The 14991-nt window shown below is 33.7% G+C and overlaps 1 protein-coding gene across 22 annotated transcripts in view; it reads left to right on the forward strand.

Moving 5' to 3' along the window:
- Positions 1-14991, forward strand: part of LOC127068236 (polypyrimidine tract-binding protein 1) — a 390025-nt gene that overhangs the window by 302729 nt on the left and 72305 nt on the right. For all 22 annotated transcript variants that reach the window (XR_007782879.1, XM_051004116.1, XM_051004120.1 and 19 more), the window contains one exon: positions 4983-5132. Coding sequence is in view for 21 of the 22 variants with exons in the window: in XM_051004116.1 (XP_050860073.1) it covers positions 4983-5132 (150 nt within the window). In the remaining variant the exon portion in view is untranslated. The remainder of the gene's footprint in view (positions 1-4982; positions 5133-14991) is intronic.

The following is a 14991-nucleotide window of genomic DNA, read 5'->3' on the forward strand; positions in this document are numbered from 1 at the left end:
GACATGTAGGTGCTTCTTTTCATTTCAAATTCGAATATTTTTAAACAAGTAAAGTTTATACTCGTTTCATCATACACACACACATAAAGTGGGTCAAAAGTCTCTAAGTGGTCTAGAAATTTCTGGATTATTTTAAAAATAAATTATCCATTTTTCGAGACATTTTAAGCTAATTTTTCTTTCTAATCGTAAATATTTCAAGCGACTAAAACTGAAAAGCGAGAAAAACTTTCGAAAATTATTAATGTATTCTGACGGTCAACCTATCATATTACATACATCATACATATATATATATATTCGTAGCGCAGGTGTATTGAAAATAATGCACGCTCGTTCAAAATTCATTCTTAGTTTCTATATGACAATATTTAAAAAAATAAAATTTAATTACTTATTTAATTATTAAAGATTATCGTCGGTTTTACAATTACGTTTATCTTTGCGTTTTCTTTTTTCTTTCTTTCTTCATTTTCTCTTTTCTTTTTTTCTTTTTTTTTCCTTCCTTAAGTTCCAGGAGATATAACGATAGCTAGCTAACATGAACGATCTCGTTTATCGTTTACACTTTATACGAGAAACTTCTGAGTTCTCTCTCTCTCTCTCTCTCTCTCTCTCTCTCTCTCTCTCTCTCTCTCTCTCTCTCTCTCTCTCTCTCTCTCTCATGGAATACCTACATAGTTTTACCTACGTTGTAACTTTGTTTCTCGTAACGACGAAGTTACTAGCTCGAACGATACGAAGGTTCGCTTTTAACATCGTTTACGATAATGTTTCCAAGAGATCCATACATTTGAAAGAAAAAAAAACGAGAGAGATAGAGAAATATAGAGATAGAGGGAGTAAGAGAGAAAGAGAAAGAAGAATGAAGAAGCTTTTATAATCTTTATTCGTTTTGTCTCGAAGCTGTTTAAGGGTCTCTTTTAAGGGCTGTCGATCGTAAATCTTTTGTTTCGTGATCCTGATCTCTTCTTTCAAAGTAAATCCTTTCCAAGAACGATTCATATCATAGTGTGGTTGCTACTAAAATTTTATAACAACTTACTTCGATGAATGTTTTAATAAAATAAAAAGAAAAGAATAATTCTGTTTAATGAGAGTCTGATAAAGAGAAAAAGAGAGAAAGAGAGACCTGTTGAATATGTGAAATTGTTCGCACGAGAGAGAGAGAGAGAGAGAGAGGAAAAATAAATTGTATCTCTTGTTATCTTTATATCGTTTTTATTGATAAATATTAATTGTAATTGGATATCGTCGTTTGACCATCTTATAATTATTATAATAAGGGGATTATACGGATGACATCATCTGAATAAAAGAAAATTTACAAGCCAATGTAGTTTACATAGTATATATCGTTAAAGCTTTTTCTAATTGGCTCGTTAGATGAAATCATCTCTGCTTTTTACTTATTCTTTTATTTTTTGTTCGTTAATTTGTTTTTATTCTTTTTTTCCTTTCTTTCTCTTCTTCTCTTCTTCCTTCTTGTTTCTTTTCTTTTCTTTTTTTTTTTTTTTTGGATTGTAGAAGAACTTTTCACTCGGTTTTAGTCCATTTCAAGGATAGTGAGTAACGAAAAAAAAAAAAAAACACTGATTCATTCATTCGTACAAATTTTTCTTCTTTTATTTATTTATTTATTTATTTTTTAAATTTGCCATAGAAGAAAAAAAAACAAAAAGAAAAGAAACCAAGAATAAAAATGAGTCAAGTTCTTTCTCCCTCAAAAAAAAAAAAAAGAAATGAAGTCACGAGAAAAAATGACGAAGACACCTTCAAGATCAAGGACCTCTAATTATGGGAGTTTTGAAAGATAAATTAAAAAAAAAAAAAAAAGGAAATTAAATTAGACAAGAAATTGTATTATTTCGTAAGAGTTAGAAAGAAAATTGAATTAAATGGGAAATTAAATTAACCCTTTCATTACTGTCGGGAGGGATAGGAGAGGAGAAGGAGAGAGGGTGGAGCTTATAAAGCGCTTTGAAAATTTACTCACTATCGTTGCGTCTGTCGTTGCTGCTGCGATTGACATTGCTCAAAAGAAATCATAGTAGGCTCTTATAGGCGTGGTATTGAATACGTGGTATTGAAAATTTTTTTTTATTATAAATTATTATTGTTCTTATTTTGTTCTTTTTTCTTTTTTGCATTCATTCATTCATTCATTCATTCATTTATTTTATTATTTATTTTTTCATTGAGAAATCGTAAAATTTTTATGAAAATCGAAACGTGATCCGTAATGGAAAAAAAGAGAAGAGGTCAACTTTGCAAACTCTTTCTCTCTCTCTCTCTCTCTCTCTCTCTTATTTTCTATATATATTTTTTTCTATTTCTCTCTATTTATATTTGAATTCTCCATAATGCATGACGACTTCAAAGTGAACTATCATCATACATCTCCGTTTTTATTCTCTCTAATTTAATTTCTCTACCAACCAACGCACGTACCTATCGCCACCATCACCATCATCCCCACCACTGTCCTCGCTTCTACCCCTATTTTTACCACCACCACCATTACCACCATTACCACCACCATCACCGATCCACTATCGCTACTACCGTGACGGAACGGAACGTAATAAAATGTTTATCAGATGAAAGGAAATATAATATTCGTGAAATACTTCGGCAAATATTTCATCTCGTTAAAATGTTTATTACATTTTTTATTCGTTTGCAGATCGTTCTCTGCCGTCATTCGTGTATTCTGTTTAATAGAAATCGATATTTTTTTTTTTTTGCATTTTTTGTTGTCATTTTGGATTTTTCTTTTTTCTTTTATTCCTTTTTCATTTTTTTCTTTTTTTACTTTTTATTTATTTATTTTTTTTTTCATTTATATATTCATCCTCTCACTTTTTTATTTTTTATTTTTCACTTTTAAATGAATAATGCGTAACACTCGATACGCGAAGACATCGATATACGTATGTTTTATTCAAAGTTTATATATATATATATGCGTGTGTATATATATATAGAAAAAAAAAAAAATATACTGAAATATGATACGGTCGAGTCAAAGATTCGCAATTTCGAACTCCATAACCTTTTAGAAATCGTATGCTCAAATATCTATATACATTCTTTTTTATTATTTTTTTTTTTATTTATTTCACTTTGTTAACAGAGATTTAATTGTTACTTTATATTCGAAGTTTCATGTTTCTCATGTATAACTTTAACGTTCTTGCACACGCACACATATAAAAATTACACGTACAAAAATTGTATTATAAAAAATTAATCAATCCGACGTATGATATTTACTATCTTATAGATAACATTACCCTCGAGAATTATTATAGTTAGATATACATATATATATATATACATATATACACACATATACACATGCATACATACACATAACGGTATTAATAATAATAGTAATAGTAGTAGTAGTAGTAGTAATAGTAATAGTAAGATCTACGTTGAGGTATTTTATTACAACGTGTCCTCTATAAATCTTCTCGGTACGATGGACGAGTAAAAAATATACTGGAAAATGGTAGACGCCCGGTTGCATCTTTGACACGCGGCAAGGGGTAGTTAGGTCAGTCGTGAACGTAACACGTTGGATAGGGGTTGTTCCAATGCACACGTGTGCTTAACAGAAAACACGTCCTCTTACTAGAGTATACTCTTGCTTCTGGTGATATCCTTGCCGATCAAATTTTTTTTTATCTCTTTCTCTCTCTTACTATCTATACGTTCGGGAAGCAGCTGGAGCAGAGAAAACGGAGTTCGATCTTAAATCAAGAAGGAAAGACGTGCCTTAATTATTTAACGGGTCGACTCGTAAACTCGAGCTCTCGTTCGTTGCTATCTAACGTGTATATATATATATATATATATATATATATATATATATATATAGATTTTTTCCTTCTTTCTCTCTCTCTCTCTCTCATCTTTGAAATATTTCGCTGTTCGAGAACTCGAGAAGGAAGCGAACGAGAAAAGAGGATTATGGATAGGGTGCCTCTGAAATATCTGTCTTCCTTAACCCGCTAAGAAACGCATTTTCCGATCAGTTAAACTCGACTAAACCTCAACGACGTTTTTAAGGGAGAGAAAGATATATATATATAATATAGAAAAGGATGGAGAAGCCGTTGGAGTTTCGAGCTTTTTACAAGCTTCCCTTGGAATGGATGTTAAAGTAAAAGAGAAAGAAAGAGATAGAGAAATAGCTGTAGATATGTTAGAGAAGGATGGAAAGAGTGCTTCCGAATCGAAAGAAGGAAGAAAGGAAGGAAGGAAGAAAAGAAAGAAAGAAAGAAAGAAAGAAAGAAAGAAAGAAAGATGGAAGAAGGGATGCTGCCAAGAAGGAAGAAGCTAGTCGTGAAAAGAGAGGGGTAAAGAGACGATGGGAGGGATGAGATATAGGGAGGGAGTGAGGAAGAGAGTAGGGCGCTCGACGGTACAGAGCAGTCTCGTCGACTAGATTGAGCTGTGATTGAAAACTCAGCCTCCGGCAAAACTCGGGGAGTTCGATTTAAACGTACACTCAAAAGTACCGAGTCTTCCTGAACGTCTTCCGTCTCTTTCACTACCGCTAAATAATGTAACCAACTGGGACCGTGCTTTTCTTCTTCTTCTTCTTCTTCTTCTTCTTATCTTTTCTTTTTTTTTTGTTTTTATTTTTTATTTCTCCCTTTTCTCTTGTTCTTCCTCTTCTCTTTATTTATTTTTGTCCTTTTTTTTTCTTCTTTTCCTTTTTTTCTCTTTTGATGTTCTTTTCCTTTTTCTTCTTTTTCTTTCGTCGCTTTCAAAGAAACCATTCGAGATCTAGAAGCACCATAGATATTCGTCTGCTTTTTTTTTTTTTTCTTTCATCATCTACATCTCCACCCTTCTCCCCCTCTCCTTGACCCCGCGTCATACCCATCACCCACCCACCAACTACTACCCTTCTACCCATCTCGTTGAAACGGATAATTGACGTGCTTTCTTTTCTTTTTTTGTTTCAGGTCAAACTCGACAAGAGCCACAACGGCAAACCTTCGAAGGTCGTTCACATCAGAAACATACCGAACGAGGTATCCGAGGCTGAGATCATTCATTTGGGTTTACCCTTCGGTCGCGTCACCAATGTACTCGTTCTCAAAGGCAAAAATCAGGTATGTTCTTAATTAGATTGTTTAATAATGAAGGATTGTATGGTATCGTTGAATGGACGATTAATTGATTTGAATATTTCATAGGTTTTAAACAGGGTTGTTTTTTTTTACTTTTGCGTCAATATGTTTTTCTTTGATTTTCATACGTACGTGGATTTATCGATTATACATGCAAATAATTCGTAAGGTATTATTCGATGACAAAGCTTTTTTTCCGTGATCAAAAGTGATTTTGAGATATTAACTTTTAGCGCTCATATTTTCGACTTTATTTTATTTTATTTTATTTTTTTTTTTTTCTTTATGTATTTTAAGAGTTTATAATTTTTTTACATACGTTTGTTACAAACTTCATAGATTTATTTATTTTATTAACGAATTTATAATCTAAATTATGCGATTATCATAATTACGAAATTGTTGATCTTAATTTTTAAAGAATATTTGCATATATAATATACATATATATAAAACTCGAGTTGTATTTTTTCTATACAAATTTATAACATATAAAAATAGTTGAAAGGTTAGACAAGTCCTTTTTTTTTTCTTCTTTTTTCTTCTGCGTAAGCACAGTCATGTTTTTTTATTCTTGATATTTTTACTTACATTTTTATGTGCATAAAAACATATATATATACATACATACATACATACATTATACAGACATACGCATGTAACGACAAGAAAATTTTATACGATTATAAAGCGTATCTCAGAGTATCGTGCGTCAAGAGAAATTCGAGTTCGTAGCGAATAGAGAGAGATAGAAAAAAAGAAGAAACGAGAAAGAGAGAGAGAGAGAGAGAAAGAGAGAAAGTAAAAACACGTGTGTGAGAGTGTGTATAGGAATATAAAGGAGGATGAGAAATTCGATTCGAATGGGACGCGGATGGCCGAGCGTGCAATAGCAGAAACAATCGAATCATCGATTCGCGGGAATCGAATCGACGATCACCCATTTATGTATTATTATCCATTATTATCCGTGCGTTCTGCAGACCGCATGCGGAAAGAGAGCCGCAACGAGAGAGGTCCAAAGCCTGGTTACTCTCAGTCTTCTATCCTCTTCTCTAAACAAACGTAATATAAATCATAAATGAGATGAAAACCCTATATATATATATTATATATACATGTATAGTTGAAATGTAACTTTTGAAAATCGAAAATACATTGGAATTGTTATGTTAACAATTTCGATCAAATAACAATACTTCTCATACGAAATTATTTTTTACATTAAAAAATATACACATAATAGGTACGTTATTACGAACGAATTGAGAAGGTTTTTGTTTCGTTTCATTTTCTTTTCTTCCTCTTGTTCGTTTTATATAAATGAAATTTAACAGATTTTGTACAAGTTTCGCTAATGACTTCGATCATTTTATTGGCAAATTTCTTTTTCTTTTCTTCGTCTGTAATATACGTATATAAATATACATATAAATATACATATAAAATTTAATCATGATAATAATTAGTTTATATATTTTTAAATTGTATTTATCGTCGATATTCAAAGAAGATAGATATATCCAGGTGTTCTATTTCACACGATTCACTCTACATAAGCGTGCTAAACGCATATACACCAAACTCGTCTTTTCTTGCCTCTCGTTTGTACATTGCACGAGCTCTTCCATTATCTCGCACGAGTCTCCGTTTATCTGGATTAATACCACTCACATTCTCTCTCTCTCTCTCTCTCTCTATTTCTCTCTGATTCCCTCATCCTGTATATCTATCTATCTCTATAACAGTTGCTACTCTACTCGGTTATACGATAAATACATGAAACTAAAATACATATTCTACGCTAGGATATGAGTATTAGAGTGGAATCGATGTTGCAAAGTCGATAAGTAATATCGATAACAATAATGATAATAACAATAATAACAATGAGGTCGAAGGATCCTCTTTTAGGATTTTATATGAGTTTACTGTTAATCATTTGGAGAATATAATCGTATGGATGGATTATGGTTTATTTAAGTACCTTTACAGAATAATACGAGTAACCAAGTGTAACATGAACGTATTTATACAATATATATGTACCTATATACTTATTCATACATACATATATATATATATATATATGTAACAAGTACCTCAATCTATTCCATGTAAATGAGTGTAGTAGAAGATAAAAGCGACGTAGATATGTGATGGTTTCCGACACCTTGGCCCTAGCCAACAATAACACGAAAATATATTGTCGTAGATTAAATGTGACGTGTAAACGTGCTTTTCGTCTTTTAAGGGTGACGTAAAAGAAGGGGATAGGTAGGAGGGAGGATGGTGAAGGAAAAGGAAGGAGGGATGATTATCGAACGATGGCTAGCATTCTGCTTACGTGTTTAAAGAGGAAAAGTAGATGATGTAAAAACTGTCGGTCTTTGTCCTCGAGTATGTACGATAAAAGGTTTTTCCTTTCTCTCTCTTTCTCTTTCACATTCTCTTTATCTTTTTTTCTCTCTCTCTCTCTCTCTTTCTTTTTTTCTCTTTTTACATACATAGGACTCGTTTGTAACACGAAGCACGTTTTAAAACGCGTTGACATTTTCTTTTTCCTTTTTTTTCTCACTCTTTTTTTTTTTTAGATTGGTAATAGACTTACTTCGGAGATTAGGAACGAACGTATGCATTATTGTTTGCAGTTGAATAAAAAGAGAGAGAGAGAGAGAGAGATAGAGATAGAGTGTGTGTGTAAGTCGATTCTATTCGATTTCAATTCCCAAGGTACTCTCGGAGAATGAAAAACGTTACTTCGTGAGAAGATTAAATTGGAAGAAATTCATCTTACGTGTTCCATAATCCATTGGAACACGTTGCCAAGTAACTTCGGCAAATCCATGGAACGAAGGATTTGTCTCGTTTCTTCTTCTATTTCTATCTTATCACGTTCTCGATCATTCTTTAATTCTTTTCTTCTTTTTTTTTCTTTCTTTCTTTCTTTCTTTCTTTCGTCTTCAGTCCTTTTTTTTTCTTGATAAAAAGAGACATTAGAATTTGACTTCATTTAAAGATGTATATATATACATACATACATACATAATTTCTTTTATAAATATATATTCACTGATAGAGAGAGAAAGAGAGAGAGAAATTCGATTAAATCCAATCGAAAATCGAAGCTTTCCTCGTACTTGCATTTGCACACAGGTGTATTTACGTGGTCATAGTAATCATACGGTTCGTACGCAGAGTATATTTCTGGCGTTTATGCGTACGTAATTTGCGTGAGAGAGTCGTATTTGTATGAGGGAGAGTAAGAGAGAAAAGGGTGAGATGAAAAGGGGTTGGGAGGGAACGGGAGAAACAAATCTCTCTTGGTCGAGCTCTAACCCCCTTCTCTTCTCCCCATTTCTCTCTCTCTCTCTCTCTCTCTCGAGTTGCAGTGGCAAACGGGTGCATCGATGCATTATTTTAATCCCAGAGGTATGAGCTGCGCGAACAAAGCACACTCGCATTATCATACCTGTTGTACGTTTAGATACGATGCTTGTGTGGATGCTTTTCAAACGTTATACATATATACATATACACACATACATACATACATACGTTCTAACGAAAGAGCATTAAACGCACTCGTTCAATCGTTTGTGAGAATGCCACGCAACGTTCACATTTCACATTGAAAAGTGTCAAAATAGAAAATTCACGTGCCACGCAATACATGCAATTAATTAAACTTAGTTAATTGACTTGAGAATGCCAAAGGATAGGTGAAAGAAGAGTGGGTAGTATCTATAGACAGTTATTTAATACAAACGATATCCACTTCTTTTTTCATTTATTTATTTTTTTTTTTCAAGATTTGTTTTACTTCTTTTTTTTTTTCTTTTTCTTTTTTTTTAGTCTTCCCCAAAGAACCTACGCGTTATTCAAACTATTAAACGAGCTCGTTTAAATCTCTCTCCTATCTACGAGGCATCGAGTTAAACCCCTCCCACTCTCTACCTCCCCCTCTCATCCTTTCTAACAGACAATTTTCAGAGAGAAAAAGAGAACGGAAGAGAGAGAGAGAGAGAGAGAACCATTCGATTTCTAGAACCCTAGTTCGGCTCTCTTCCATACCACACCCTCCCTTTCTACCCCTTACCACCTCATCCCAAAGCTTTTTCTTTCTCTATCAACACAATCAACCCCTCGTCTTTCTCTTTGACCACGCGTACTGCTAGTGCTGATGCTGGTACTGGTACTGGTGCTAGTACTGGTACTGGTACTGGTACTGGTGCTCTTGCTGCTTCTGGTTTTCTATTTCGTTATCGACGTCCCGTTTTATCGAGCGTGTAAACTTCGTTTACGTCACTCTCGAGAATTTTTCGTAAGGGCACGATAACGATATATATATATATATATATATATGCCTTGTCGTTGTGTCGAGTGCAGAAAAACTCTCTCCTTCTCTTTCTTATCGTATCTATCATCTTTTCTTTTTTTTTATTATTATTTTTTTTATTTTTGTTCCTTTTCCTTCTTTCTTTATTTGTTTAGTTTTCTCTTTCTCTCCGTCTTCCTCTCTCTCTCTCTCTCTTTCTCTTCTCATTTTGTTTTCCTTTCTTTTTTCTTTTTCTCCATCAGATTTAATTTATAATGAGAGGTAGTAAAAGGATAGTAGGATATTTAATTTTTCTTTTTTTTTTGTTTGTAAATAACGTAATAATATCTGTAAAGGTATGGAGGAGAAAAAGAAAGGTATATATTTCGATCGTTTTTTGGTAGAATATCATCGTCTTGTAATTATAAATAACATCGGAAAAGTTCGTTCGTTCGTTCGTTCGTATTGTATTTTCTTTTTCTATGTAATAAGGGATATATGTAAGTACCATTATATCTATATACTCCTCTGTATGAGGGTGCGTATTGTTTGTCTCGGTTCATTCGACGAAACTGGAAGTACACCGCGGGGCACCAAGACAATTCGGCCAACTCGATCAACCAGCTAACTCGTGTTATTATCGTATACCTAGTATAAGCTCTGGCAATTACACGCAAACATATGGGGGGTGGTATTGGTGGTTGTGTTGTTCGCGAGGGTTACTATAAGAGAATGAGAGAGAAAGAGAGACAATGCTCTCTCTCTCTCTCTCTCTCTCTCTCTCTCTCTCTCTCTCTCTCTCTCTCCCTCTCTTCATATACAAAGCTTTTGCTAAACGTTCACATACACATATATACATCCATGTATACACATAAAATTTATATATATATCTGTGTATATAAATATGTATATGTATATGTATGTGTAGTAGTAAATCGAGTTTCACGATGAACCTCCGGCTTGACCCCTGCGGCCACTTTCGCTGCGTTTGCTTTGATTCGAAGTTTCCGGTTAAGTTGGTTACCAGAACAGCCGGGTAGCTCTTTGTCCGATATCACAGACCTCTATCATCATTGTCGTCGACGTCGACGTCGACGACGACGACGACGACGACGACGACGTTGCCGTAGTCCTAGTCGTCGTAGTCGTAGTTGGAGTCGTCATCGTTTCTCTTTTACGTTCTCTTTCTATACACCTATACTCGTATACCACTCTTTTACAATTTACGAGGCAGAACATAGTCTCTCTCTTTCTCTCTCTCTCTCTCTCTTTCTGTCTCTCTCTCTCTCTTTCTGTCTCTCTCTTTCTGTCTCTTTTTCTCTCTTTCTCGGTCATCCCTTTTGCTTTTCCGTCCTTTTGAAGGAAACGAACCCAGTGGAAATGTTCCAGCACGAATCAGCCAAGCTACGATTTAATCGAGTACTATTTTCTTTTTTTTTTTTTTGGTCCTTTCTCTCTCTTTTTTTTTCTTTTTTCTCCTTTTTACTTTTTGTACATTGAGAGAGAAGAGAAGAGGATTTTCTTTTTTTCTTTTCTTGATCTTTCTTTCTTTCTTTGTTCTTTTTTTTTATATACATATATATATGTATAGGGATTGATTGGTTGGTCAGATTTTATTCGATGGAATACAAATAAATTCTAATGACCATTTATATATATACGTTTTTTTTTTTTTTTTGAAATATTTCCTTTGATAATAATTTCGGACAAATTTTACAAAATGAAATAAAGGCAATTGCTTGTAATTATTCTTAGTCCTCCAATTTTTTTCTTTTGAATAGATCAATTAATAAGAGAGATAGAGAGAGATAGAAAAAGTGAACGAGGGAGGGAAGTAGAAAAGAGGGTGGGGAGAGAGAGAAAGAGAAGGATAGAAAGAGAGAGAGAGAGAGAGAGAATGAATGAGTGGAACTCGATTTAAAAGTCTTTCCTTTTCTTTACATTGTTACGACAGAGAAGTGTATCTTTGCCTTGAGGGACGTTTCAAGTACACATACACACGTACATGCGTATATACACGCATACATAAATGCATATACATATAAACATATACTTGTAACATCGCTAACACCATTACCTCTCTAACATTGCAACAAAGAAAGCACACGCACGCGTTTTCGAAGAGAAGAATAGCTGTTTATAGTATCCTGAGGGAATCAATTTCTGTCACCGTACGGTTGAAAAGCGACCAGAAGTGAGAAAGACTGAATGAGCGAGCGAGCGAGCGAGAGAGAAGGAGAAAGAGAATAAAAAAAAGAGAAAACAACAAAAAAAAAAAAAGAGAGAGAGAAAGGGTGAACGAACTCACAACCCGGAAATTCTACCGAGGTTTCTCTCTCTCTCTCTCTCTCTCTCTCTCCCCTCTCTCTTTTCTATCTCTCTCAAACGTATTTGTAAAAGCAACACGACACGTTGCATCTCGCGAAGCCGATATTTTGTTTCTGTGGTCTCCGAAATCGCGACGGGAAAGTTGCTTCGAAAAAAAACGTGCCTCTCCCCGTAACCCCCTCCACTCTCTCTCTCTCTCTCTCTCTCTTTCTCTATTTATGCTCTTCTTCCATCGTGTTGCATAAAATACGATAAAATAAAAAAGAAAAAATATGACGATATTAATAAAAATATACTTAAAAAAAAATAATTGAAAAAAAATAATGTTAGGTAGAGAGAGAGAGAGAGAGAGAGAGAGAGAGAGAGAGAGAGAGAGAGAGAGAGAGAGAGAGAGAAAAAGAGAAATATCCGATGATGGCGAAGCTGCTACTATTGCTGCTGTTGGTAGTGGTATAGCAGCTCCATATCAAGTTGGCCGGCAGTTTAACGGGTGTTTAATTAATTAGCTAATTAATTCACTCGGCGAATGAAACGATGTATTAAAAAAGAAGGAAGAAAAAGAAAAAAATTGTACTATATTAAACGAAAAGGAAGGAAAAGAGAGAGACAGAAACGGAGAAAGAGAGAAAGAGAGAGAAATTGATTGCACTATTAAATACACACGTTTCTAACGAAGCGATGGAAGAGATGGGTGTTGTTGGAAAGCTGTGGGTAGGAAATGGTTTGGGTTAGGGTAGAATTTGATTGTAATTCAAGTTAAAAGCTACGATCGAAAAGTTATTATTTTAAACGTCGCTATAGCGAATCAGTATATGTGATAATATATTATCCAAAATGCAAACGTAATTAACTGTCGACGATATGTTACCCGCTGTATGATATTTAATATATAATACATTATTTATTTTATGTGTTTATGATGGAATCGATCGAGTTGAAAGACGGATTTTGATAGAAAAAAGATTTTCTCGTTTCTCAGTAATCTTTTGCGAAGCATCTGCGTTCCTTTTTCTTCTTTTTTTTTTCTTCGTTTATTTGGTTAAAGAAAAGAAAGAAAGAAAGAAAAGAAAAAGAAGATTTATTAATCGCATTAATCGAGCGTCGTATTTTGTTACGCGTTTTTTTTTTTTTAATATCTTGCTTTATCTCGGGATAGTTACTTTTTTCTTTTTTTTTTTTCTTTGATTTTTAATTACGATCATTTTTTTATTATTTTTTATAGATCGTTATTTATAGGTGCACATACATACATTTTTCATCTAAATAAAAATAATAAAAAGAAATACGCACGTACACACACACACTATATATATATATATATATATATATATATATATATATATATTTATATATAAGGTAGAAAGATCCCGGTAGAAAGAAGCGCAACGACGTTAAAATATTCGTTGATCGCCTTCCATCGTTTTGCTTTTCTTTCCTTCGCTTAAAAGTGGGAATCCTTTAAGAGCCGAGGTTGAAATGTTTTACGAGACGGTCCCGGATCCTGCGGCTTATCTTCGCTTGCAATATGTACGTAGTCGGGCTAAGAATTTTACCGGGGAAGAGTGAGGAGATTTGAAGTAGACGTCACCGTGGATATAAAAGGCTAACGGAGGGAAGAGAGAGAGAGAGAGAGAGAGAGAGAGAGAGAGAGAACGCTCAGGAAAAAAGAAAAAGAGAAAGAGAAAGAGAAAGAAAATGAGTAGGAAAAATATACTTCTCTCTTTCTCTCTCTTTTGAAAATAACTCTCTTTAATGCGAGACAAAAGAATCCCCATGAGCAATAATTTAAATCATTGGAAATAAAACATAGTTAATTAATATCGTTTCGAAACAATCCGTCGATATATTATTAAAAAAAGAATATAAAAGAAAAAAGTATGTAAAAAGGAAAAGTAATATTCATTGCTATATAAAATGTCATCGTACATTTTACACAAAGAGAAAGAGAGAGAGAGAGAGACAAAGGGAAACAAAGGGAGACAAAGGGAAAAACTTTTTTCAGAAGTTACAACACATCACGTACTGTGAACTTCACCGATCGAGTCTCAATATCATTTTCTTTTTAATTTCTCTTTCTCTCTCTCTCTCTCTCTCTCTCTGTCTCTCTCTCTCTCTCTCTCTCTCTCTTTTTCTTTCTCTTTCTTTCTGTTCAGCCCAGCTGACGTTATGGCGAGATAGAAATTCATCCGAAGCACGTGTGCAGCATCCCTTGCAGTTTACGACACGAACTGGACATACACATACGTTCTGAAAGTTCTCGTCTTTCTCTCTCTCTCTCTCTCTCTCTCTCTCTTTCTCTCTCTTTCATATAATTTTCTTTTTATTTTATTTATTCATTTATTTATTTATGTATTTATGTATTTATTTATTTATTTTTTCTTTACTACACAGAGAATTACGATCTACGTATATTCGCGGACGTTTATCGTTTCTCCTCGACAATGACGCTCGCGGACGGACTTTCACGATTTAATTTTCATCGGGAAATATTTTACTATTGTTTATTGTTACAATCATAAAATATCATAGAAAAATACACATACACAGTCTCTCTCTCGTTAATTCGAATTTATTTTCCATTGGATCGATGGAAAATGATAAATATGTTTTATTCCTGTAATCGTGTCAAAATTAACGGTACGAGGAGCTCCAAAAATTTCTATATCTCGACACATATACATACACACATACATTTACATATCTCTACAAACATATATATATATATATATATATATATATATATATATATATATATATATATATATATATATATATATGTTCTTAGTACCTATGTAAATATCGAAAAATATGAACGAAAATTTGTATTTACCAAGGCACGACAATGTTTGCAAAGACTTAGCAGTAGAAAGTATTTTGAAATTGAGATGTAGAAAAGAGGATAAGCCCGTAGGAGGGTTGTGAAACGTCCGTCATTAGCGGGGACCACTACCTCCTAACGTCGAACTTTTGAGCGTTTACAACATCCCACAGCGAAGGATAGGGGTAGAGAAAAAAAACAACACGTGAAAAAAGAGAAAGATAGAGAGACGGAGACAGAGAAAAAAAAGAAAGAAAAGAAAAAAAAAAGAAAAAGAGAAAAGCCGTCTGTTTGGTTTGATACGCCGAGAAAAAGAAACGAAACCCTCTTGAGACTCTCTGTCTAGTAGGTTCACCATTTTATTCGCTATCCTTGTC

Source organism: Vespula vulgaris, chromosome 12, assembly GCF_905475345.1.
Source record: "Vespula vulgaris chromosome 12, iyVesVulg1.1, whole genome shotgun sequence".
Taxonomy (NCBI): Eukaryota; Metazoa; Arthropoda; class Insecta; order Hymenoptera; family Vespidae; genus Vespula; species Vespula vulgaris.